The 24,523-nt window shown below is 41.9% G+C and overlaps 1 protein-coding gene across 6 annotated transcripts in view; it reads right to left on the bottom strand.

Moving 5' to 3' along the window:
• wdr33 (WD repeat domain 33) overlaps positions 1-22,917 on the bottom strand; it is a 40,840-nt gene extending 17,923 nt beyond the window's left edge. For all 6 annotated transcript variants that reach the window (XM_014139149.3, XM_082960698.1, XM_082960697.1 and 3 more), the window contains exons 1-11: positions 22,705-22,917; positions 19,554-19,781; positions 16,980-17,048; positions 16,646-16,750; positions 13,133-13,228; positions 12,739-12,890; positions 8,694-8,791; positions 1,540-1,666; positions 956-1,110; positions 554-632; positions 125-235 (exon numbers count right to left, since the gene is read on the bottom strand). In XM_014139149.3, the coding sequence (XP_013994624.3) occupies positions 125-235; positions 554-632; positions 956-1,110; positions 1,540-1,666; positions 8,694-8,791; positions 12,739-12,890; positions 13,133-13,228; positions 16,646-16,750; positions 16,980-17,048; positions 19,554-19,757 (1,196 nt within the window). In that variant the 5' untranslated portion in view covers positions 19,758-19,781; positions 22,705-22,917. The remainder of the gene's footprint in view (positions 1-124; positions 236-553; positions 633-955; positions 1,111-1,539; positions 1,667-8,693; positions 8,792-12,738; positions 12,891-13,132; positions 13,229-16,645; positions 16,751-16,979; positions 17,049-19,553; positions 19,782-22,704) is intronic.
• Between the last annotated feature and the right edge of the window lie 1,606 nt (positions 22,918-24,523).

The raw sequence follows: 24,523 nt of genomic DNA, 5'->3' as shown, positions 1-24,523 counted from the left end.
ATTATGGGCTATTGTGTGTAGATTGAGGAAAATGTTGTATTAAGGCTCTAATGTAACAAAACGTGGAAAACGTCAAGGGGACTGATTACTTTCCGAATGCACTGTATGCAACTTGTAAGCTTACCTGGTGTGGTCGTTGGATCCCGAGCAGAGGATGTGTCCGAGCGGGTGCCACGCCAGGCTCCAGATCATGCCCTCATGGGCCATCTCCATTCCACCCACCTCCTTCTCCACACTGACAGAAAGCACAGGAGGAATACATGATCAGAGCGGGATGTCACATGAAATGGTCATAATTGGTAATGAACCCAGTCCTTTGTAACAAGTCTAATGTCATGACTACAGGGTTTGTGTAGGAATTACTCACTTTCAGAGGCATCCAGACTACATTTATGAGCATTGCCTCTTACACACGATTAATGCTTGCAATCATACATTTTTTACTTTGTTCATTGAAATGACAGTCCGGCAAAGGAATCAAGCCTCTGGCAAGTGATTGGTAGAGGACATGAGAACCTGTGTGTTGATTTGAGGCTTGAGCTGTCACTCTTACCCTACGTTCCAGAAGAGGAGGGATCCGTCCGAGCCTCCGCTGGCGAACAGGCCCTCGTGGACAGGGTGCCACGCTACAGCTGGAGACAGGAGACAAAGGGTTAACACACATATTTCACTAACATAAGTTTAATATCTCAAAAATAAAGTGGTCTGTCAACTCAAGGAGTTTCTCCTGCACCAGTAAAAACGATAGAGGACGTATTCACATCCTTGACAGAGCACAGCAGAAATAATCCATAGAAACACATGATATTCAACCACATACACACACATGAATACACGGTAAATAAACTAAGCAACATTTGGCATCATAACATTCCTCTAACTAGAGCAGAGGCCACTTGCTGAACTAGGTGCTAAATGGAATAGGCCAAGTCAAGTTAGTCAAGCCAAAGCATACCTGTGGCCTCTTTCTTGTGGCCCCGGAACACTTGCAGCTCCTCCTTGAGGTTGCGGATGTCAAAGAGCTTACACAGGTGGTCGCGGGACGCTGTCAGCAGCCAGTTACCGTTCAGGTTCCACTTCACCTCCATCACCGTGTTCTTATGGGCGTGACTGACGGAGAGGTAGGGTGAAAGATGGGAAGAGAGTAAGGTACTGATACCTTCTACACACTACTAAGCAGAGCCGAGCTGTACTGTGCAGGCCTGGTTGTGCATCCGTTTGCTGCCTGAACCGTGTAGAAAGGACGAATATCAGAGCCAGCACAGTACGGATCAGCTTGGCACAGTAGTGTAAAAAGGGTATAAGTTTCTTTCTGTCCTCCAAGTTGCCTCAAGCATTTTAAAAAGGATTGAACTATTTTACAGCTCCCTTTAACATCAGTCATCTACTGAGAAACGACATAGTAACAACAATTTTAACAAGAAAGCACAAATTGTTACGGAGAAATACCACATTTTATTAGATAATTTCTCAGGCGGCTCTGGGTTTTGGGGATGAGGTGCTTTATGCCACTTTCCGCTGCCTTTGGGTAAAACTCACAGTGTGGCCAAACTCTGTCCTGTCTTTGGATCCCAGAATTTTATTGGCTGCTGGCTATCTTTGCTCCCAGAAACCACCAGGCCTTTAGTGGGATGCCAGTCCACGCACTTCACGTCAGCTCCGTGACCTGTGGAGGAAGAACAACTTTAGTATCTGTAGGTGTGGACAGGACAAATATACAAATCGTTCACTTGTATGTGAATGTAAGAGGTGGTGCGGTCTACGGGTGTGTGTGACAAAGACTGTGTGTGTGTGTGTGTGTGTTTAGGGGAGTCACTCAATTCCACCCTCACTCACTGTGGGGTGACTACACATAAAACTTGGGCAATATACTTGTACCAATGCACATACATTATTAAAATAGTAGATGTGGTAGCAGACCAAATCCAAAGTAATTACTCATACCGGAAGATTGCAAAGTGTGTGTGTATGCCAAGAGAGAGCAAAAGAGGTGAACAAACTTAATTGAGACACCAACAAGGTTTAACAATGTGTACATTTGTGTGATAGGAGATACATGAGTGTACAAACCATTGGTGATAACATGACTGGTAGACCTTGTAAAAATTTGGAACAAATTAACTAAGCCAATTCCTCTGGGTGTTAGGCACTCAACAATTTTACCTTTTGATTCTACAAGTAGTAAGTAAGTCCTTCTTCAGGTCTACATAAACACTACATGACATCAAATAAACGTTGCCTTTGTTTTACCTGATATTGCTATGTGCAGTTTAACATTCTACAAACAAATATGCTGGGATTTATGACAGTTTACATCAAGTGATTGTGAGCAGCGCATTCTTGCGTGTAACCCCTTCAGCCTAAATATTTACATGAAAGCACACACAGGGGTTCCATTTCAAGAATATGTGCACAGGTAGATATATGCTTGTGATAATGTACTTCCGTGTAAAAACAAAACATGGTGAAGGAGTGAGAAGACAATTCACTTTGTCTGGCTTTAAATGGGTGCAGATTGACTGTGTGTGTGTAAATCATCTGCACACTAGAGATTGGATACCCTGCGATTCAGCATCCTCACAGTCTAAGACACATCTTAGATAATCATGGCTTGGCACATTCCACATTCCAACTAGCTTAGTTTGATAGCTTTTAAAAACAACATGTTCAACTTAATTCAAAATGATACAAATACAGGTTACATTGAAAATAATGTCCTCAGTCTGCTGGGTCCTTCATACCTGTGTTAATGTTTGAAACAACTCCATCTCACATAACACAAATGCTTTGTGGTTCCCTTACTACACCAGACAAGATCAGGGGGAGAGGAGGGGGGGGGGGGGGGGTACTTGCTACATTAACTTTAGTTAAAAGCTGCTAATTTTGCCTTTTGACTATATAGTAAAATAGTACTAAATCCATTTTTACCTAGAAGTGCAGCAAGGCATTTCTGCTGTAAAAGCACATTATTTGAATAAGAACATAAGACAAATGGGTAAATTGATAGCTACATCAAACAATTTATTAAAGTGGAAACAAAACGAAGGGAGTAGTGAAAAACTCAGCAAAAAAAGAAACGTCCCTTTTTCAGGACACTGTCTTTCAAAGATAATTCGTAAAAATCCAAATAACTTCACAGATCTTCATTGTAAAGGGTTTTAAACACTGTTTCCCATGCTTGTTCAATGAACCGTAAACAATTAATGAAAATGCACCTGTGGAACGGTCGTTAAGACACTAACAGCTTACAGACGGTAGGCAATTAAGGTCACAGTTATGAAAACTTAGGACACTAAAGAGGCCTTTCCACTGACTCTGAAAAACACCAAAAGAAAGATGCCCAGGGTCCCTGCTCATCTGCGTGAATGTGCCTTAGGCATGCTGCAAGGAGGCATGAGGACTGCAGATGTGGCCAGGGCAATAAATTGCAATGTCAGTACTGTGAGACGCCTAAGACAGCGCTACAGGGAGACAGGACGGACAGCTGATCATCTTCACAGTGGCAGACCACGTGTAACAACACCTGCACAGGATCGGTACATTCGAACATCACACCTGCAGAACAGGTACAGGATGGCAACAACAACTGCCCTAGTTACACCAGGAACGCACAATCCCTCCATCAGTGCTCAGACTGTCCAAAATAGGCTGAGAGAGACTGGATTGAGGGCTTGTAGGCCTGTTGTAAGGCAGGTCCTCACCAGACATCACCGGCAACAACGTCGCCTATGGACACAAACCCACCAGGGGTGGACCAGACAGGACCGGTAAAAAGTGCTCTTCACTGACGAGTTGTGGTTTTGTCTCACTAGGGGCGATGGTCGGATTCACGTTTATCGTCGAAGGAATGAGCGTTACACCGAGGCCTGTACTCTGGAGTTGGATCGATTTGGAGGTGGAGGGTCCGTCATGGTCTGGGGCGGTGTGTCACAGCATCATCGGACTGAGCTTGTTGTCATTGCAGGCAATCTCAATGCTGTGTGTTACAGGGAAGACATCCTCCTCCCTCATGTGGTACCCTTCCTGCAGGTTCATCCTGACATGACCCTCCAGCATGACAATGCCACCAGCCATACTGCTCGTTCTGTGCGTGATTTCCTGCAAGACAGGTATGTCAGTGTTCTGCCATGGCCAGCGAAGAGCCCGGATCTCAATCCCATTGAGCATGTCTGGGACCTGTTGGATTGGAGGGTGAGGGCTAAGGTCATTCCCCCCAGAAGTGTCCAGGAACTTGCAGGTACCTTGGTGGAAGACTGGGGTAACATCTCACAGCAAGAACAGGCAAATCTGCTGCTGTCCATGAGGAGGAGATGCACTGCAGTACTTAATGCAGCTGGTGGCCACACCAGATACTGACTGTTACTTTTGATTTTGACCACCCCTTTGTTCAGGGACACATTATTCAATTTCTGTTAGTCACATGTCTGTGGAACTTGTTCAGTTTATGTCTCAGTTGTTGAATCTTATGTTCATACAAATATTTACACGTTAAGTTTGCTGAAAATAAACGCAGTTGACAGTGAGAGGACGTTTCTTTTTTTGCTGAGTGTATATAAATTAAAAGTCAATTCACTCAAGATTTGCACAAATCTTTGAGTATATCTCTAGTTTTTGTACACAAGGCTTCTCAATACCCACAAATCAAAACAACCATTGTCAACCAATGGTAACGCATTAGGTTATTTTCAAAATATCAGGGTGTCTAGTAGAGGGAAAAGAAACGGCAAACTTGTTTCAAGTAAAAGTAAAATTCTGCATTTATTCTTCAATGAGCACAGAAAAGTTTAGTTTATTGAAAGGCTAAAAAAAAAAAAAAAAAGCAAGACAAACTGGTTTCAAGTAGGCTAAGTGATCATTTATGCATTATTCTTCAATGAGCACAGTAAAAATGATTTTGTTTCAAAATAAATAAAGCATGCAGAAGGGCCTTAACCGAAGTCGGACGACAAGTAAACTTGCACACATGGTACAGAATCTGTGAATAAGCCAATTGCAGATTAGACCTAAACTTTCTGCATGGCCTGTGAATAGTTAACGTACACAAATTGTCAAACTGCAACTGTGAACATATTAGCATAATACTAAAACAAGATGTTTGCTTTATTCATACTTGGCTGAAAGCATTTTATTCAATTCGCACAAGGATGCAAACATGCACTACAATGAATTACTCCCAATCCCTTCGCTAGTCTGAGTACCTGTCTAACAATCCACTCACTCCTTGTACTCTGTGTCATGTGCCAAAGACAAATTACACGGAGTACAAGGAGTGGAATGTAATAGCTGAGCAGAGACCGGCAACAAGGCTATCCCTTCCCAGCAATTATTAAGAGAAAGCAAAGCATGTTATCAAGGAGGAACGTTTTTTCCTGACTAGGGTGTTTATGCAACAAAGACTTGATGTGACTGTGAATCATGCTGAACCATCCTGATCCTGACATAGGACACACTACAGAAAACACACCAAACCGTGTAGTCTTATGATGTACTAATATACAAGGGGATGGGACACTGAAACCAGTTCCTGTGAATATAGTATATACCATCACTAATAAATCCTGCTCAGCCTACAGTGCATTCGGAAAGTATTTTCCACATTTTGTTACAATACAGCCTTGTTCTAAAATGCATTAAATGTTTTTTTTTCCCGCTCATCAATCTACACATAATAATGACAATGCAAACACAGGTGTTGAGAAATGTTTGCAAATTTATACAAAATAAAAAAACGGAAATATCACATTTACATAGTATTCAGACCTTTTACTCAAATCAAATCAAATTTATTTTTATATAGCCCTTCGTACATCAGCTGATATTCTCAAAGTGCTGTACAGAAACCCAGCCTAAAACCCCAAACAGCAAGCAAAGCATGTGAAAGAAGCACGGTGGCTAGGAAAAACTCCCTAGGAAAAACTCCCTAGAAAGGCCAAAAACCTAGGAAGAAACCTAGAGAGGAACCAGGCTATGAGGGGTGGCCAGTCCTCTTCTGGCTGTGCAGGGTGGATATTATAACAGAACATGGTCAAAATGTTAAAATGTTCATAAATGACCAGCATGGTCAAATAATAATAATCATAGTAGTTGTCGAGGGTGCAACAAGCACGTCCGGTGAACAGGTCAGACTCAGTACTTTGTTGAAGCACCTTTGGCAGCGATTACAGCCTTGAATCTTCTGGGGGATGACGCTACAAGCTTCTCCCATTCTTCTCTGCAGATCAGGTTGGATAGGGAGCGTCGCTGCACAGCTATATTTAGATCTCTCCAGAGAAGTTTGATTGGGTTCAAGTCCGGGCCACTCAAGGACATTAAGACTTGTCCCGGAAGCCACTTCTGCGTTGTCTTGGCTGTGTGCTTACGGTCATTGTATAGTTGGAAGGTGAACCTTTGCCCCAGTCTGAGGTCCTGAGTGCTCTGGAGCAGGTTTTCATCAAGGATCTCTGTACTTTGCTCCGTTCCTCTTTCCCTCGATCCTGACTAGTCTCCCAGTCCCTGCCGCTGAAAAACATCCCCACAACATGATACTGCCGCCACCATGCTTCACCGTAGGGATAATGCCAGGTTTCCTCCAGAAGTGACGATTGGCATTGAAGCCAAAGAGTTCCATCTTGGTTTCATCAAACCAGAGAATCTTGTTTAGCAAACTTCAAGCGGGCTGTCATGTGCCTTTTACTGAGTAGTGGCTTCTGTCTGGCCACTCTACCATAAAGGCTTGATTGTTGGAGTGCTGCAGAGATGGTTGTCCTTCTAGAAGGTTCTCCCAATCTCCACAGAGGAACTCTAGAGCTCAGTCAGCGTGACCATCGGGTTCTTGGTCACCTCCCTGACCAAGGGCACTCTCCCCCGATTGCTCAATTTGGCCGGGCAGCCAGCTCTTAGAAGAGTCTTGGTGGTTCCAAATTTCTTCCATTTAAGAATGATGAAGGCCACTGTGTTCTTGGGGACCTTCAATGCTGCAGACATTTTTTGGCATCCTTCCCCAGACCTATGCCTCGACACAATCCTGTCTCGGAGCTCTATGGACAATTCCTTTAACCTCATGGCTTGGTTTTTGATCTGACATGCACTGTCAACTGTGGGACCTTATATAGACAGGTGTGTGCCTTTCTAAATCATGTCCAATCAATTTAATTTACCACAGGTGGACTCCAATCAAGTTGTAGAAACATCCCAAGGATGATCAATGGAAACAAAATGCACCTGAGCTCAATTTCAAGTCTTAAAGCAAAGGGTCTGAATACTTATGTAAATGAGGTCTTTTTTTATTTTTATAAATTTGCAAACACTTCTAAAAACCTATTTTTCGCTTTGTCATTATGGGGTATTATGTGGGGATTGATGGAAAAAAATATTGAATACATTTTAGAATAAGGCTGCAGCATAACAAAATGTGGAAAAAGTCAAGGGGTCTGAATACTTTCTGTATGCACTGTATTAGTGCATGTAATGGTATTGAAAGATGAACAATAAAGGGGACGTTCAGTATTGTACAACTTAATGTAAGATAGTTGCTCATGAAAGTAGTTGATGGGCCAGTACAAAATGTAATCCACGGTTTCTTTAAACAGCAACTACAAACTTCAGCTAACTTTAGCCATCGTTATCTAAAAATTTAAATGGGAGTGGTTACATGCGGTTGCTGGAGGGGAAAAAAATTCTAATCACCTTTAAGTAACATCAAACCAAATTATTAAGCTATTCGGCCATTCCATTTTTAACGGGTGCGACTTGCCCCATTACTCCCATTGATTTTTAGCTGGCTGTGGCCATGGATTACAGTTTCTCCTGGCCCATAGACTACCTCAGGGGAAGAACCATTAAACATAAAGGAATATTAAGGAAAACATTAAGAAACCATCTAACATTAAGGTGCAAAATATTAACTTCCATTTTAAAACAGTGAATGATTTTGTAATTCTGATATTAAAAGGAGATGACCGCCCAACATAAGCAGTATTGAGACCAAAGATGATCAGTTATGCTTGTCCCTAGATGACCACTACTGTACAACAAAATAAAAAAAACTTTTTACGTAATATTAAGTCAGTAGTACGCTGCTTAAAACTGATTAATGGCAAACTCATAGGCATCCGTGTAACACTAAACAGTTCTAGCTAGCTAGATGAAAAGAAGCAGCTGTTCATTACTGCAGATAGTGGTGTGAACTGTAACTGCAGCTTCAAAAACCTAGCTACTATGGTTTATCTAACGCCATAAGTATGGTGTACCAAAAATAATAAACATGAAATAAATATGCTAATGATAGTATGCTAAACGTCAATGCTTCTGTACTGCAGAGCCCAAAGTCTTTCACCAACTCAAAAACGATTGGAATAACTGTTACTAACTAACTTCACCACGTAAAAATACATTATGTACGACATATATGTTTGGAAACTGAACTAGCTTTAGCCTTTATAGCTGTATTATATAAAATACAATTAACGCAATTAAAAGTCAATGCTCATGCAACGTGCCTAGTTGGTGTTGGGCTAGGCCTACCTATACAATCACCAAGGTTTGTGTTCATGGATGGTTCAGACTTATGGTTACAGTAAAGGTACATGTTGCAGCGCAGTCACCTAAAAGTGTCTGCAGGAGTGTCTTTTTCGGGGGGAGGGGGGGGTGAGTCAGTGTTCAGTGATGTGTATCAATTAGGTACAGCTGTATGTGTATTCAAACAGAAAACATACCTCTGAGAATTCTCTCCTCGTGACAGCGTAGAAAGTCCCAGATGCGTACGGTTCCGTCATCAGAGCAAGTGGCAAATTTATTATCCGTAGGTGAGAAACTGAAGACAGAGTGAGGCAGGAAGAGAATCAACAATGCAGGAAGACACAGTTGGGCTCCCAGGGTTTACAACAGGGTCAAATCCAAGTACAACTTAGTACAGTACAACCACTTAAGGGGGCATCTCCTGGGCACAACAGCAACCTCTCCCATCAAGCTGTGTAGTGGCATTTAACAAAATTCACAAAACTTGACCGGACCAGTAATGGAAACTCAAGACAAATACTATTTCATTCAACAGTCTTTCCCCACAACACGTTGAGTCAATACACTAGAACGTATCTACCCAAAATGAAACACCTACACTATATATACAAAAGTATGTGGACACCCCTTCAAATTAGTGGATTCGGCTATTTCAGCCACACCCGTGGCTGACCAGTATATAAAATTGAGCACAGCCATGCAATTTCCATAGACAAACATTGGCAGTAGAATGGCCTTAATGAAGAGCTCAGTGACTTAACGTGGCACCGTCATAAGATACCACCTTTCCAACAAGTCAGTTCATCATATGTCTGCCCTGCTAGAGCTGTCCCGGTCAACTTTAAGTGCTGTTATTGTGAAGTGGAAACGTCTAGGAGCAACAACGGATCAGCCGCGAAGTGGTAGACCACACAAGCTCATAGAACATGAAAGCCAAGTGCTGAAGCACGTAAAGATCGTCTGTCCTCGGTTGCAACACTCAGTACCGACTTCCAAACTGCCTCTGGAACCAACGTCTGCACGAGAACTGCTCGACGGGAACTTCATGAAATGGGTTTCCATGGCAGAGCAGCTGCACACAAGCCTAAGAACACCATGTGCAATGCCAAGCGTCGGCTGGAGAGGTGTCAAGCTTGCCGCCAATGGACTCTGGAGCGGTGGAAACGCCTTCTCTGGAGTGATGAATCACGCTTCACCATCTAGCAGTCCGACGGACGAATCTGGATTTGGCAGATGCCAGGAGAACGCAACCTTCCCCAAAGCATAGTGCCAACTGTAAAGTTTGGTGGAGGAAGAATAATGGTCTGGGGCTGTTTTTCATGGTTCGGGCTAGGCCCCTTAGTTCTACTGAAGGGAAATCTTAAAGCTACAGCATGCAATGACATTCTAGACAATTCTGTGCTTCCAACTTTGTGGCAACAGTTTGGGGGAAGGCCCTTTCCCTCTTCAGCATGACAATGCCCTCGTGCACAAAGCAAGGTCTATACAGAAATGGTTTGTTGAGATCGGAGTGGAAGAACGTGACTGGCCTGCACAGAGCCCTGACCTCAACCCCATTGAACACCTTTGAGATGAATTGGAATGCCGACAGAGCCAGGCCTAATCGCCCAATATCATTGCCCTCACTAACCTCACTAATGCTCTTGTGGCTGAATGGAAGCAAGTACCCGCAGCAAAGTTCCAACATCTAGTGGAAAGCCTTCCCAGAAGAGTGGAGGCTGTTCTAGCAGCAAAGGGGTGGACCAACTCCATATTAATGCCTGATTTTGGAATGAGATGTTCGATGAGCAGGTGTCCACATACATATGTATAACAATAAAAATTAAAAACACACAATCAGGTCTAAACTATAACCCAAAAGTAAGCTTCACACTAGACGTAAACCCAAGTTAAATTAATCTTTCTCAGTTTACACAAGCATTACCATCTATACTCCACCACAAATTACCAATACCTACAATAAGTGCATTTGTCTTGGCCTTACACTACAGCAACAGTAAGCAAGCCAGCTAAAAATCGAAGTTCTGTTGAAATTCAAAATTAAATCTAAACCTGCCCTTCTTATCAACATGCACAATATCTGCAAGCGATTCATGATCTTCAACAACTCAGTCAGTCCCATTGCGGTCCTACCCACCTCTATTCCTATTCCCTTCAGTGTTTACAGACGGAGATGATCAGAGAGGTGAAGCCAATATGGCTCCGCCTTGCCCTCCACTACACCTTGTGAAACGGCCATAATGCATGAACTAATCAGATTTGTGCACACAAACAAGTCGAAGCTAGGGGAAAATGTAACTGGGATGTCTAGTGTGAGATTACAGAGCAGTAGTATTTGACCAACTGGACTTCTGTTGAGATATGTCCCAGGTGATCTGTTTTGTGGATCAAGCAATATACACTTTACAAAATAATGGAAATGATAAGCAGTGGCACCATATTATTTCCAGATTTGCTTAGGCCTAGGTCTGAAAACAGACAAACTGATTTATTTTTACAGCGTCATGAGGTAATGCATTCCTGTTAGTCAATCAGATCATATGGCTCTATCTGTAGTTGGAGCAACAGTTGTAACATGGTGATGAACTAACATACTAGAGCCCCCCTGACCACCCAGCCTATAGGCCCAAACTTGATTCATACCAAGAGCAAAGACAGCCTACACCTGACATAAGACACCTGAGGAACTTCTTGACTAGTTCCCTATTTTCAATCTTCAGTTTTGGAGCATAGCCATCAATGCTTGTATGATGTCAGTGCCCTTTTCCTCCTGTCAATATTTTCTCAGGGCTATGACCACAGCCCTAAGACGCTTTATTTTCAATTGGTCCTGGAGATTCAATGCACGTTAAACATTAACAACAAGACAGTAAAAGTGTCTCACAAACATTAACAGTCAATGAAAATAAGTTGTGGCATTGAGAAATTATGTATTCAAAAGTGAAGCTTTAAGTTGTTTTAGGTCAGAGATAAACCCAGCATAAAACCCTATTCATGATCTTTATTGAATATTTTCGTAAAGCTCCATGAAGGCAACCACCACCAAAGGTAGAAATATACACAATGGCAACCTTTTATTCAATAAATCACTTTAACTCCACCGCCCCATTCAATGTAGATATTAAAGCTGCAATATTGAACTTTTTGACTGACCCAACGAAATGCACTTAAAAAAGTGTGTCAGATCTGTCACTCATTGAAAGCAAGTCTAAGAAGCGGTAGATTTGTTCTATGTGGACTATTTCTATACTTCCTGTGCTTAAGTTTCATTTTTGCATCTTTTACTTTCGGTTTTGTACACAAGCTTCAAACAGCTGAAAATGCAATATTTCACAGCGGTTTAGATAGTACAATGATTCTCTACACAATGATTCTCTACACTATACTTGCTTGTTTTGTCACAAACTGACAATTAGGCGAACTATTAGAATTTTAGCAACGAAGCAATGGCGGACCGATTTCTTCATAGTGCATCTTTAACTTTGAATTTTCCAAGGGTTATTGGGGTGGTGGGAAGGTGGGTGGTCAAAGCGACCTTGTGGGTTGCATAGGAATTGAAAGTGAAGGGTGATAGCCAACTGCTCTAACCCCAGAGGAAATTTGGTTGCGTGTTCAACAGAAAGTCTTTATTCAAGAAGCTATGGGGGGTCACTTGTGGATGTGGGTTTTGTTACTGGGATAAATTAAACGGGAGACAACATGGGGGTGGCAATATTGGTAGATTCAAAAAGGTGGGAATTGTAGATATGCATTTGCCTACATCTCAAAAAACTTCAAACCAACCATGGGACTGTGGTAAAGTGTGTGTATGGAGAGACCCTATGTGTGTCCATAAGAGGGATAATACTGTCCCCTTGTGGAAGTGCGCCACATTCAAAACTCCCTATGCAGCAACGTAAAGTGCAACCTCTCCACTTTATTCGGTATTACTCTGTCCCTCTGGGCTCATCTATGTAAACCAGTAGTCTTTTAACGTGCGCCAATACCTTTTGAATATAGATCAACACTTTATTTAACAACACCGTGAAAATCAACCTTTTCTGTACATAGTAGTTATGTATAGAAAAAATCAAGATACACAACTCATCATGAGCCACAGGCAATGATGATGGCAATAAGCAGAGATCAGTGCAGTGTTGCGACAGCACAGACGTACATTTATCAATCATTTTCAGGGGAAACAGCAATAACAACAGTAATAGGCTGGGGTTAACTACAGAAAATGGTAGATTGTGTATAGACCTGGCCTCTCTAATCGCCTCCTTGTGAGCCTGGAACATCTTGACGTTGTTCATGTTGGACTGCCAGTACTTGACGTAGCCGCCGTGGTCAGCCGTCAGCATCCACATGTCATTGTGAGACCAGGTCATGGCCCGCACGGGGCTGTCATGGGCCTGAGGGGAGTAGAGGAGAGACAGACATAGTCAGAGAGAGCACTAGGACCAAAAACACAGGGCTGGAAACACCTTTCTACAAGACAGTGGATATACAGCCAACATTTATTGTGGTTCCATGCGGTGGTTCGCTAACCCCATGCCAACCTTAAACAATTTTTTTTAAGAAAGTGTATTCAGCCGGCGGAGCCAAGGGTTAAGTTCATTGTAAAGTGTTGTAGGAGGGTGGATTCAATGTTCACCTGTAAGATGGTCTCAAAGTTGAAGGTGAGTCCGTTCCACAAGGTGAACTCCCCACTGGAGGCTCCTGTGACAAGTCGCCTCCCCTCAGGAGTCCACTATGAACGAGGGAGAGGGATGGAGGAGACGATGAGATACGGAGAGAAAGGGAGGTGGGGAGGAATAGTTTGATCAATTAAAGGGGTAATGAAGAAGGGAACAAAAATAGGTAAGAAAAGGAAGAGAGTGAGATTGAACTTAGTAATCACATTCTGAAGTGCCCATTTATATTCGGCAGAAAACTCATTTCCTGGTGGGCCAAGTGTGTGGGTTTTGGCTCATCCCTTGTACTCGATTGATCAATTAAGGGCATGAGCTATGTTTCCATAAACTTATCCAATGATTTTTTTGTCGACATTTAAAAAGTTTGCATAGAAACTAGATGCAACAAATGGCTGCCACGTTGCATTTCCATTGAACTGTTGTGTCGATAAAAACAGCTGGACATAATGACAAAACACCCCCCCCCCCACACACAAAAAAAAGTCAGCTAAAATCTTGAGTGTTGAATAAAAATGAAGTGGTTGAAGTGTTTCCATTAAGGAAAATTGTGCATTAGCGACTGCCCTCCCACCTAACTGCTTCATGTCTCAGGTAGCCCACAAAAGCCAGCATGGATACAATGCAAGAATTGACTAATATTTGCCATATTCTAATAATTCTCATGTGCCAACGTATCACTGTTGACGTTGAGACTGGTGTTTTGCGGGTACTATTTAATGAAGCTGCCAGTTGATGATTTATGAGGCGTCTGTTTCTAAAACTAGACACTAATGTACTTGTCCTCTTGCTCAGTTGTGCACCGGGGCCTCCCACTCCACTTTCTATTCTGGTTAGGGCCAGTTTGCGCTGTTCTGTGAAGGGAGTAGTACACAGCGTTGTACCAGATCTTCAGTTTCTTGGCAATTTCTCGCATGGAATAGCCTTCATTTCGCAGAACAAGAATAGACTGACGAGTTTCAGAAGAAAGGTATTTGTTTCTGGCCATTTTGAACCTGTAATCAAACCCACAAATTCTGATGCTCCAGATACTCAACTAGTCTAAATAAGGCCAGTTTTATTGCTTCTTTAATCAGCACAACAGTTTTCAGCTGTGCTAACATATTTGCAAAAGGGTTTTCTAATGATCAATTAGCCTTTTAAAATGATAAACTTGGATTAGCTAACAACGTGCCATTGGAACACAGGAGTGATGGTTGCTGATAATGGGCCTCTGTATGCCTATGCAGATATTCCATTAAAAATCAGCCGTTTCCAGCTACAATAGTCATTTACAACATTAATGTCCACACTGTATTTCTGATCAACTTGATGTTATTTTAAATAGATTTTTTTGTGTGCTTTTCTTTCAAAAACAGGGACATTTCTAAGTGACCCCCAACTTTTGAACGGTAGTGCATGTTTTAGCACGATGTTCCAAATGCTTGTATCGCAAGAATCAAGGTATTTTTCTTAGTGTGTCTTTTCTTGGTCTCGTTTCCGTCGCTCCTTCTGTGCACCTTCCCCCTCGCACAGACACCAAGCCCCTCCCCCTACCAAAGAGACTAAAGATCACTTCTTCCTCTCTGACAACAAGCAGTTTCAACTCGCTATTTGCATTTAAGGTATGTCCCAACATGTAATAGAGAAGAACTTAAAAAGGGTATCGTTACAAAGGTTATGTTTCAACTCCCAAAATGTACAACAGAGCAGTCCCTATTAAGACAGGAGTATCAAGAATCAACATGATTGTGGAAAATAAATGGTCAGTTTGTTGCATGCGGCATTGCGGTACCACGTATTGGCAGCACCACTTTAGCCACAGACTTATGTGCAAGCTGTCTAGTCTGTTTTATATAAACATGCATTGAGCATTAAAAAATGCATTTGTATAAGGAATTAGAAACTCACTAAAATTCTGAGAAATAAGCATCTTCTTATCCATGTAGCTAGGACACTTGAGTTCAACGACTAAACAAAGTGAATGGGCTGTGTTGTTCAAACAGTTGGAGACGGACAGGAAGGTATATTCATAACAGTTAAACTGTTCTACCTTGTTAGCATGCAAATAGATCCAAGTTGGCTACACTTTAAATATAAAGGATTAGCTGGCTACTCACTAGCAGTGGGCTTGTGCTTGAGGGATTGTTTATGAGACCTGTATACATTTTCTACAATGCCTGCTACCAGAAGTTGGTCATTACTGGTGGATGTGCAATGTGCATGGTTCTATTTACATTTGTAAAAATGGCATTTTCGTAGACAGACTTGAAAGCCTGATCAGTGATTATTGCAAAAAAGCAGGTAAACTATTTTGATCAAATAATTAAATGATTAGTGGGTCTAATGGTTGAAGGCTTATATTTAGCTTAGGTATAATTTTACAAGTCTTCAATGGATAATTCCAGACTGTTTGAAATGCAGTGTATTGATGTTTAATTGAGCAACAAAGCTGATTTCTTTAAATCGAGCACTACAGTGCATTCAGAACATTTTGTTACGTTACAGCCTTATTCTCAAATTTAAATACTTGTCTCTCATTTATCTACACACAATACCCCATAATGACAAAGCAAAAAAATATTTAAAAAATGAAAGAAAATATACCTAAATTCAATTGATTGAACATGATTTGGAAAGGCACACACCTGTCTATATAAGGTCCCACTGTTGACAGTGCATGTCAGAGCAAAAACCAAGCCAGGAGGTCGAAGGAATTGTCCGTAGAGCTCCGAGACAGGATTGTGTCGAGGCACAGATCTGGGGAAGGGTATCAAAAAATGTCTGCAGCATTGAAGGTCACCAAGAACACAATGGCCTCCATCATTCTTAAATGATGTTTCTCTGTGGAGATGGGAGAACCTTCCAGAAGGACCACCATCTCTGCAGCACCACCAATCAGGCCTTTATGGGAGATTGGCCAGACAGAAGCCACTCCTCAGTGAAAGGCACATGACAGCCCGCTTGGAGTTTGCCAAAAGGCAACAGAAGGACTCTGTCTATAAAAAACAAGATTCTCTGGTCTGATGAAACCAAGATTGTACTCTTTGACCTGAATGCCAAGCGTCACGTCTGGAGAAAACCTGACACCATTCCTATGGTGAAGCATGGTGGTGGCAGCATCACGCTGTGGGGATGTTTTTCATTGTCAGGGACTTTTTTAACTTAAACATTTTTTAAGTTAGACAAAATAAAATCCATCCGCTGAACAGAAGAACTTTGTCCATCTTTAGAACATTTCTCCTATCGCTGCCTGCAATGTTTTTTGCGACATTACTTTTGTCTATGGAAACCTGCCTAATGATTAGTTAGGAACTCCCTTCACCTGGTTGTCTCGGTCTTAATTGGACAAAAATGAACTGCAATAAAAACCAGATGACACACAGCCCACCAGGAATTGAGTGACACCCCTGCACTATGGGCTTCACATGGTCTCAGAAAAATACGAGTAGTCTGCCCTGAACAAGTGCGGAAAGTGTGAGAGAAAATAATCTTACCCTTATGACAAAGACAGGGCACTTTACTTTGTTCGTGGAAGTTCGGACAAACTTTGTGGTAACTGCATTCATGGGGTTACTCAAGATGCCCACAGGAGGAACCAGCTACAAGAGCCAGAGGAATAAAGGGAGATGACAGAGAAAAATACACACATTTCAGCATATTGTCTACAAATGGGAACAACATTTATCAGATCTAGCCAGGAACAAGGACTTGCTAACACCCTGACACAGATTCATTGATAGCATATTTTCTTCTTAGATTACAGACACCAGAAGGTCAAAATCACAGTTAACTGTAAATCATATAAGCCTAGTATCCGTCCATACTTACATCATTGTAGCATCCTGCATCTGGTTGGATGGCACGGAAATCTCTGTGGTCTCTCTGCCACAAACGATTCTGCAGTCAAGAAAAAGAGAGCATTTAAGGAACCATGAAAAAAATGGACAAAGGTCTTTGCATTTAAACACATTTCAGCCAAATACATACAGTTCAATCGGAAGGTATTCAGTCCCCTTTACGTTTTCACATTTTGTTATGTTCCAGCCTTAGTCTACAATGGATTAAATAAAACATTTTCCTCAATCTACACACAACACACCATAATGACAAAGCGAAAACAGGTTTAGACATTTTTGCAAATGCATTAAAAATAACAGAAAAACCTTTCCATAAGTATTCAGACCCTATGCTATAAGACTCGAAATTGAGCTCAGGTGCATCCTGTTTCCATTGATCGTACAACTTGGAAAATTCTATTGATTGGACATGATTTGAGTGGTGCAAGCGGCTCCAGAGAGGCGCAGCAGTCTAAGGCACTGCATCTCAGTGCAAGAGGTATCACTACAGTCCCTGGTTTGAATCCAGGCTGTATCGCATCTGGCCGTGATTGGGAGTCCCATAGAGCGGCGCACAATTGGCCCAGCATCGTCCGGGTTTGGCCAGGGTAGGTCGTCATTGTAAATAAGAATTTGTTCCCATCTGACTTGCCTAGTTAAATAAAGGTTACATTTAAAACCAAGCCATGATGTCGAAGGTAGATCTGAGACATGATTGTGTCTAGGCAGCATTGAAGGTCCCCAAGAACACAGGGGCATCTACCATTCTTAAAAAGAAGAAGTTTGTAACCACCAAGACTCTTCCTAGAGCTGGCCGCCCGGCCAAACTGAGCAATCGGGGAAGAAGGGCGTTCGTCAGGGAGATGACCAAGAACCGAATGGTCACTGACAGAGCTCCAGAGTTTCTCTGTGGAGATGGGAGAACCTTCCAGAAGGACAACCATCTCTGCAGCACTCCAAAAATCAGGTCTTTATGGGAAAGTGGCCAGACGGAAGCCCCTCAGTAGAAGGCATATGACAACCTGCTTGGAGTTTTCCAAAAGGCACCTATAGGACTCTCAGACCATGAGAAATAAGATTCTCTGGTCTGATAAAACCAAGATTGAACTCTTTGGCCTGAATGCCAAGCGACACGTCTGGAGGAAACCTGGCACCATCCCTACGGTGAAGCATGGTGGTGGCAGCATCATGCTGTGGGGATGTTTTTCAACGGCAGGGACTGGGAGACTAGTCAGGTTTGAGGGAAAGAAGAACAAAGCAAAGTACAGAGAGATCCTTGATGAAAACTTGCTCCAGAGCACTCAGGACAGACTGGGGCGAAGGTTCACCTTCCAACAGGACAACGACCCTAAGCACACAACCAAAATTAGATTTTATTTTTACAAAAACAGTTTTTGCTTTGTCATTATGGGGTATTGTGTGTAGACTGGTTAGGGGGATTTTTTAAAATCGATTTTAGAATAAGGCTGTAACATAACAAAATGTGGAAAAAGTCAAGGGATCTGAATACATTCCAAATGCACTGTACATACGTGGGAGTGAGGGCTCAAGTACAGCTCTCCACGTTCATTGTCATGTCTGCGTGTGGATATTAGAAACTGGCCGTGTCTGAACAGCCGTACTTGCATTCTAAATAGCAGTAATGTAGGGTATGGGCAAAATGTAAGCTTTTATAACATTTAGAAAATGTAGTATCCTTTAAATGCCAGGATGTCATACTCATTTTGGCTTTTCATATAGTAAAATTTGCTGCACACTATTGAGGAAGAGAAACGTCAATGAAGACAGTGGTCAGCGCATGCTCCGAGTACGCGTCCTGGTAATCCGTCTGCCCCTGCGGCCTTGTGAATGTCGACCTGTTTAAAGGTCTTACATCGGCTATGGATAGCGTGATCACTTAGTCCCCTGGAACAGGTGGTGCTCTCATGCATGGTTCCATGTTTGCCTCGAAGCGAGCATAGAAGGCATTCAGCTCGTCTGGTAGGGTCGCGTCACTGGGCAGCTTGTGGCTGGGTTTCCCTTTGTAATTCGTGATAGTTTGCAAGCCCTGCCACATCCAACGAGCCAAAGAGCGTCAGAGAAGTTGTAGTAGGATTCGATCTTTCATAATATTTGTCAAACATTACCAGCGTTTAGCCTATATTTATGTAATTAAAAGTCTTATTAAAGTTAGGCTACATTTTCTGTCACCTCCCTCATGTCAGCATCGGTTTGGACATGACACTGTAAGCCAGTATCACCTGCATATTACCTCTTTGACATGCAGGGTTTTTTTTTTATGTATGTAAAGGCCTACATGAACAACAGATTTAAATATTATTCCAATGTTGGCCTTTGATCAGAATAAATAGTTTGATAGTGATTTGTGTATTTATTTTATTTCTTGTCTGATTTTATTTTACTTGTCTTGGAAAATAGGACAAGTGTTAATGCAGCACAAAGTCCAGTTTCTCGAGAAACACGCCTGTGCTTTGGTAGCAGGAAAAAGGTTGTTCATTGAGTGGGTCACAAGAGAACTCAAAAGTTTGGTCACAAAATAACTGATGCTTCATGTCACGTCCATTACCTCCAGGTGTCTAATGACCGAGGGGTTGTAGTCGATGGTCTTGCGGTTGACAGCCTTACGCATGCGCTTGCCGTCGAAGGTGAGCTGCTGCATGGCCTGCTGCTGGGCGAAGTCGGGGCGCTTGTAAAAGAGCTGCCGTGGTGCCTGGTGCTGGAACCGCGGCATGTGGAAGAACCGTGGCGGGGAGCTGGTGTCCGTCGCCATGGTCAATCTGCTGCTCCTTTAAACCTGGGGAGAGATGGAAGATGGGGCGGAGGTGAGAGGCAATTGATCGGTTGGTTGAAAAGTAATGTGTCATGAGTACAGAGAAAATGATAAACAACGCAATATTCTCAAAAAACACTTGGGCAGTGCTTCTTCAAAATATAACGTACTAAAACTATTTTGAAAGGGCATCAAAGCCATCTCATCGGGCCTAACAGGTTTGTTCAGCCATTTTTTAGGAGATTAATTATACTGCAACTACAGATGACAAATTCAACTTCGGCCCATGTAACTGATTAGGCATGGAATTTGCAACATTCCTCTACCAAGAAGCTTTATCACCACCAACAATATACAATTCTCAGAACAGTCAACTTATAAGTAAATGCTGTCTAATTGCAGAGTTCTGTCTTTTCAAAAAACAATACATGACACCTTCCCTGACTGGAAAGGCACAACTAAAACTGCAAACATACATCACAGGTGGGAAGTGATCACAATTTTAGACAAATCTAGGATCAGCCTATCCAACCCCAAATTCTAACAACCTTAAAGTAGGCCTATTTAGTAGGGCCGGGTGATACCAATATTATGATACTCATTAGTATCGTGGCAAGAAAACAAACAAAGCAGATATGAACTTATTTAGGAAATCAGCCCTAATGTTGGAAACAAACATTATGTTGTCATATTTATTTAATTTTCCAAGCTATAGCACAATATTTCACATACAGCAGGTTCTTAAAGAATCAAAGAGTTTGGTGTGCTTCGTGTTTTCACTTTTGTCATGAAAAATAAAGAAAAAATATTGCGATACTGGTACTTTCACAGACCTACTATTTAGGTCAATGAAGACATCTGACCCTGGACTAGCAGTGACTGATGTAAATCAGTTCAGATGAGTTCTAGTTTGGTGAGCATGCGAATATGGGCAAGTCTAAATTAATGAGTGGCAAAAGGGGTGTTGTTGCAACAGGTTTCCAGACTTTCTTTGCCCGTCTCTCATAACAAGAGACATAGGAAACAAAAAAAAACAAAAAAACATGGCTTCAGTCATACCATCTAGCAAGCATCAATTATAGGTTACATTTAAACTTTGTTCTGTCATACTATCGTGCACAAGCTTATTACTCTGTACATTGAATCTATGGTGAACCTAGGTGTACAGCAAGCCTGCCATGAACACAATTCAAACTAAGAACGCAACAGTCAGTATACGCCATTGCACCCTTGACATTCATGTATGTCGCATGTAAGCAGTACCTGAGTGAGCTTTGAGCACCCCACTTTCCACACAAACTCAGTTTAGGCTAATTAGCCTATGTATAGGCCTACTAGAGCAACAACATTCAGCACTGTACACACATTTGCAGAAAACATATTTTACACACAGCATAGGCATAAGGCTGGGTTTACATAAAGGAAAAAGACCAAACACATCAAAACACAAACATATCCTACAACTAGAAGTGATACTAATATGTTTATCATCAAAGAGTGGGACCACTTATAATAATTGGGCAATGAAGCAATATTCCAACATGCTCTGGTTCCACACTGTAGCCAACTCCTTTATCAATGTCATACATGTTATGTCATACCTGTTTAGCATGAAACGTGTTTGGCATGACAATGAATGAACACAGTTGCCTAAAGAACAAACAAAGGCTAATCAAAGTGCATTTCATTACACTTTCACATGTAAATAACTAAATGAGCAGACATTTTACATAATGTGGTAAAAAACAGAACCCACTGGCAGTAATACCCTTTGTCAAACGTTAAGCTCAGAAACTTCACAAAATGACTCATATCAAATAGGCTAAAGTTGACAAAATCATTATTTTCAATACATCAACATTTTCCCAACATGTGTCCATAATATAATCCACTTTATTTTGTGCATAAGGACAGTCCATTATAACCAGGACACTAGTGAGGAAATATGCAGTGATTCGGTGTGCAATTGTTCCTTGTTGGATTTGTATAATTGACAACTTCCACGTATGTCCAAAAGTAAGCGATAAAGAAGTTTAATTGACAAACGTACCTAACTAGCTAACTTGTGAGGGCAACATATGCAACTATTCAAACAACTTTATTTGTACCCCTAGCCCGGGTCCAAAATATAGCTTACTGCGATGAGTGTCCAAAGCCAGCATGGTTGGGAGGTAGCTAGCTAACGTTTACTGGAATCAACTTCTAGGCTAATTGATTGGCTAATTAAAGTTACCCGAAAAGTTATGTCCAGAGTCAGAGAGGTAGCTAACTACCAGTAGTTAACTAAGGTTGGTTAGCTATTGGTTACTAAGACAGCTAGCTAAATGTATAAGCTAGCTGGCTACTGTTTCAGTTCTATGAGTCGGAATTTCTTGCCGCGGTAACGTTTTCTAGCTAGCAGTACACGAGGTTTCTATGCTAGTTAGCTAGAGAGCTAATACTAGCTAGCGCACAGTAGATCCTGGCAACCAGTGATCGGCTGATTAGCTAAGTTAACGTGAAGTTACAGGCTGGTTTGGTTGTTATCCAAGTTGCTGACCAACTGCAATAGTTAAGACCCCAATAGTATTTCATTTGGGGAAACTAAGCCTAAAGTTTGCTAACTAGTTAAGTTGATGTCAACAAGCCATTACTAGTCTTTGAAATGGACGAGGTGGTGGCTAGCCAGCTAACGTTAACGCTTGCTAGCTAATTCTTAGCTAACACGCTAACGTAGGTCAATATGAATAACAAAGAAAAACGTTAGTTAGCTGCCAAACTGTTAAGGGATTAGTTTACGGTGTATGGATGGATAGTAAGCTTTTTCAAGGTTTGTGTCTAACACGAAATTAGACATCACAATCCGTTCCTCTTCAAATTGATGTTTTGTTCCTGACTTGACAACGTAATTAAATGGCGCCCGGTGGAAGTCGTCTTTACAACAACAACGCGATGCTTAGAAACTCACCAACAATATCCAATGCAGAGTTATCTAGCTATGGATAACTAGATTCTTCTCAGATATACTCTTTTTGAGAATCATAAGCGCCTCAAAGTTTATTGAAAATGTATCGGTTTGTCACTTCTCGTGTTTAGCCACCTACGCCGGCCTCCATTTCGGCGCTTTCTCCTCGTTCAGCTTCTATTTTTTTTCAACACGACTGACTACATTACGCCTGCGGTGGGAGTTTCAAACGTCATCACGTAATTAGGGTGCTGGTACTACTACAACTAATAATAATAACACTAAGGGGACTCGATAATCTGGACCGGGCGCCCGGGTAGGCGTCTATTGCACCGGCGCCCTTACAAAAAAAGATTGCAGTTTTAAAATCTGCAGTCAACTTTGATATTTTGGACACATTAATTGCAGTGTAGTTGCAGTTGAACCGTAGTTATACTGCAAAATTACTGAAGTAAAAAAAAAAGATGTTATTTTGGACGCAGCATACTGCAGTTATAATGCAATATTATTGAAATCGTTTTCCTCAAGGGTGGAAAGTTGATTACATTTTTTTTCAACATGACTGACTACATTAAGCCTGCAGTTAGAGATTCCTAATGTCATCACATAATTAGGGTACTGTTACTACTACTAGCTACTATTACAAATAATAATAAGGGCATTCAATTAATCTGGACCTCGGTGCGTCTGTTGCACCGGCGTCCTTACAAAAAATATTGTAGTTTTGAAACTACGGTAAAATCAAATCAAATGTTATTGGTCACATACACAAGGTTAGCAGATTTTATTGTGAGTGTAGCGAAAAGCTTGTGCTTCTAGTTCTGACAGTGCAGCAATATCTAACAAGTAATCTAACAATTCCACAACTAATATCTAATACACACAAATCTAAGTAAAGGAAAGGAATAAGAACATATGAATATAAATATATGGATGAACAATGACAGAGCGGCATAGGCTAAGATGCAATAGATAGTATGGAATACAGTATATACATATGAGATGAGTAATGCAAGATAAACTCAGCAAAAAAAGAAACGTCCTTGCACTGTCAAGTGCGTTTATTTTCAGCAAACTTAACGTGTAAATATTTGTATGAACATAACAAGATTCAACAACTGAGGAAACTGAACAAGTTCCACAGACATGTGACTAACAGAAATTGAATAATGTGTCCCTGAACAAAGGGGGGTCAAAATCAAAAGTAACAGTCAGTATCTGGTGTGGCCACCAGCTGCATTAAGTACTGCAGTGCATCTCCTCCTCATGGACAGCAGCAGATTTGCCAATTCTTGCTTTGAGATGTTACCCCACTCTTCCACCAAGGCACCTGCAAGTTCCCGGACATTTCTGGGGGGAATGGCCCTAGCCCTCACCCTCCGATCCAACAGGTACCAGATGTGCTCAATGGGATTGATATCCTGGCTCTTCACTGGCCATGGCAGAACACTGACATTCCTGTCTTGCAGGAAATCACGCACAGAACGAGCAGTATGGCTGGTGGCATTATCATGCTGGAGGGTCATGTCAGGATGAGCCTGAAGGAAGGGTACCACGTGAGAGAGGAGGATGTCTTCCCTGTAATGCACAGCGTTGAGATTGCCTGCAATGACAACAAGCTCAGTCCGATGATGCTGTGACACACCGCCCCAGACCATGACGGACCCGCCACCTCCAAATCGATCCCGCTCCAAAGTACAGGCCTCGGTGTAACGCTCATTCCTTCGACGATAAACGCGAATCCGACCATCACCCCTGGTGAGACAAAACCACGACTCGTCAGTGAAGAGCATTTTTTACCAGTCCTGTCTGGTCCACCCCT

Source organism: Salmo salar, chromosome 14, assembly GCF_965601325.2.
Source record: "Salmo salar chromosome 14, fSalSal1, whole genome shotgun sequence".
Classification (NCBI taxonomy): domain Eukaryota; kingdom Metazoa; phylum Chordata; class Actinopteri; order Salmoniformes; family Salmonidae; genus Salmo; species Salmo salar.
The sequence above is the reverse complement of the archived record's forward strand: the minus strand, read 5'-3'. Positions and strand labels throughout refer to the sequence as shown.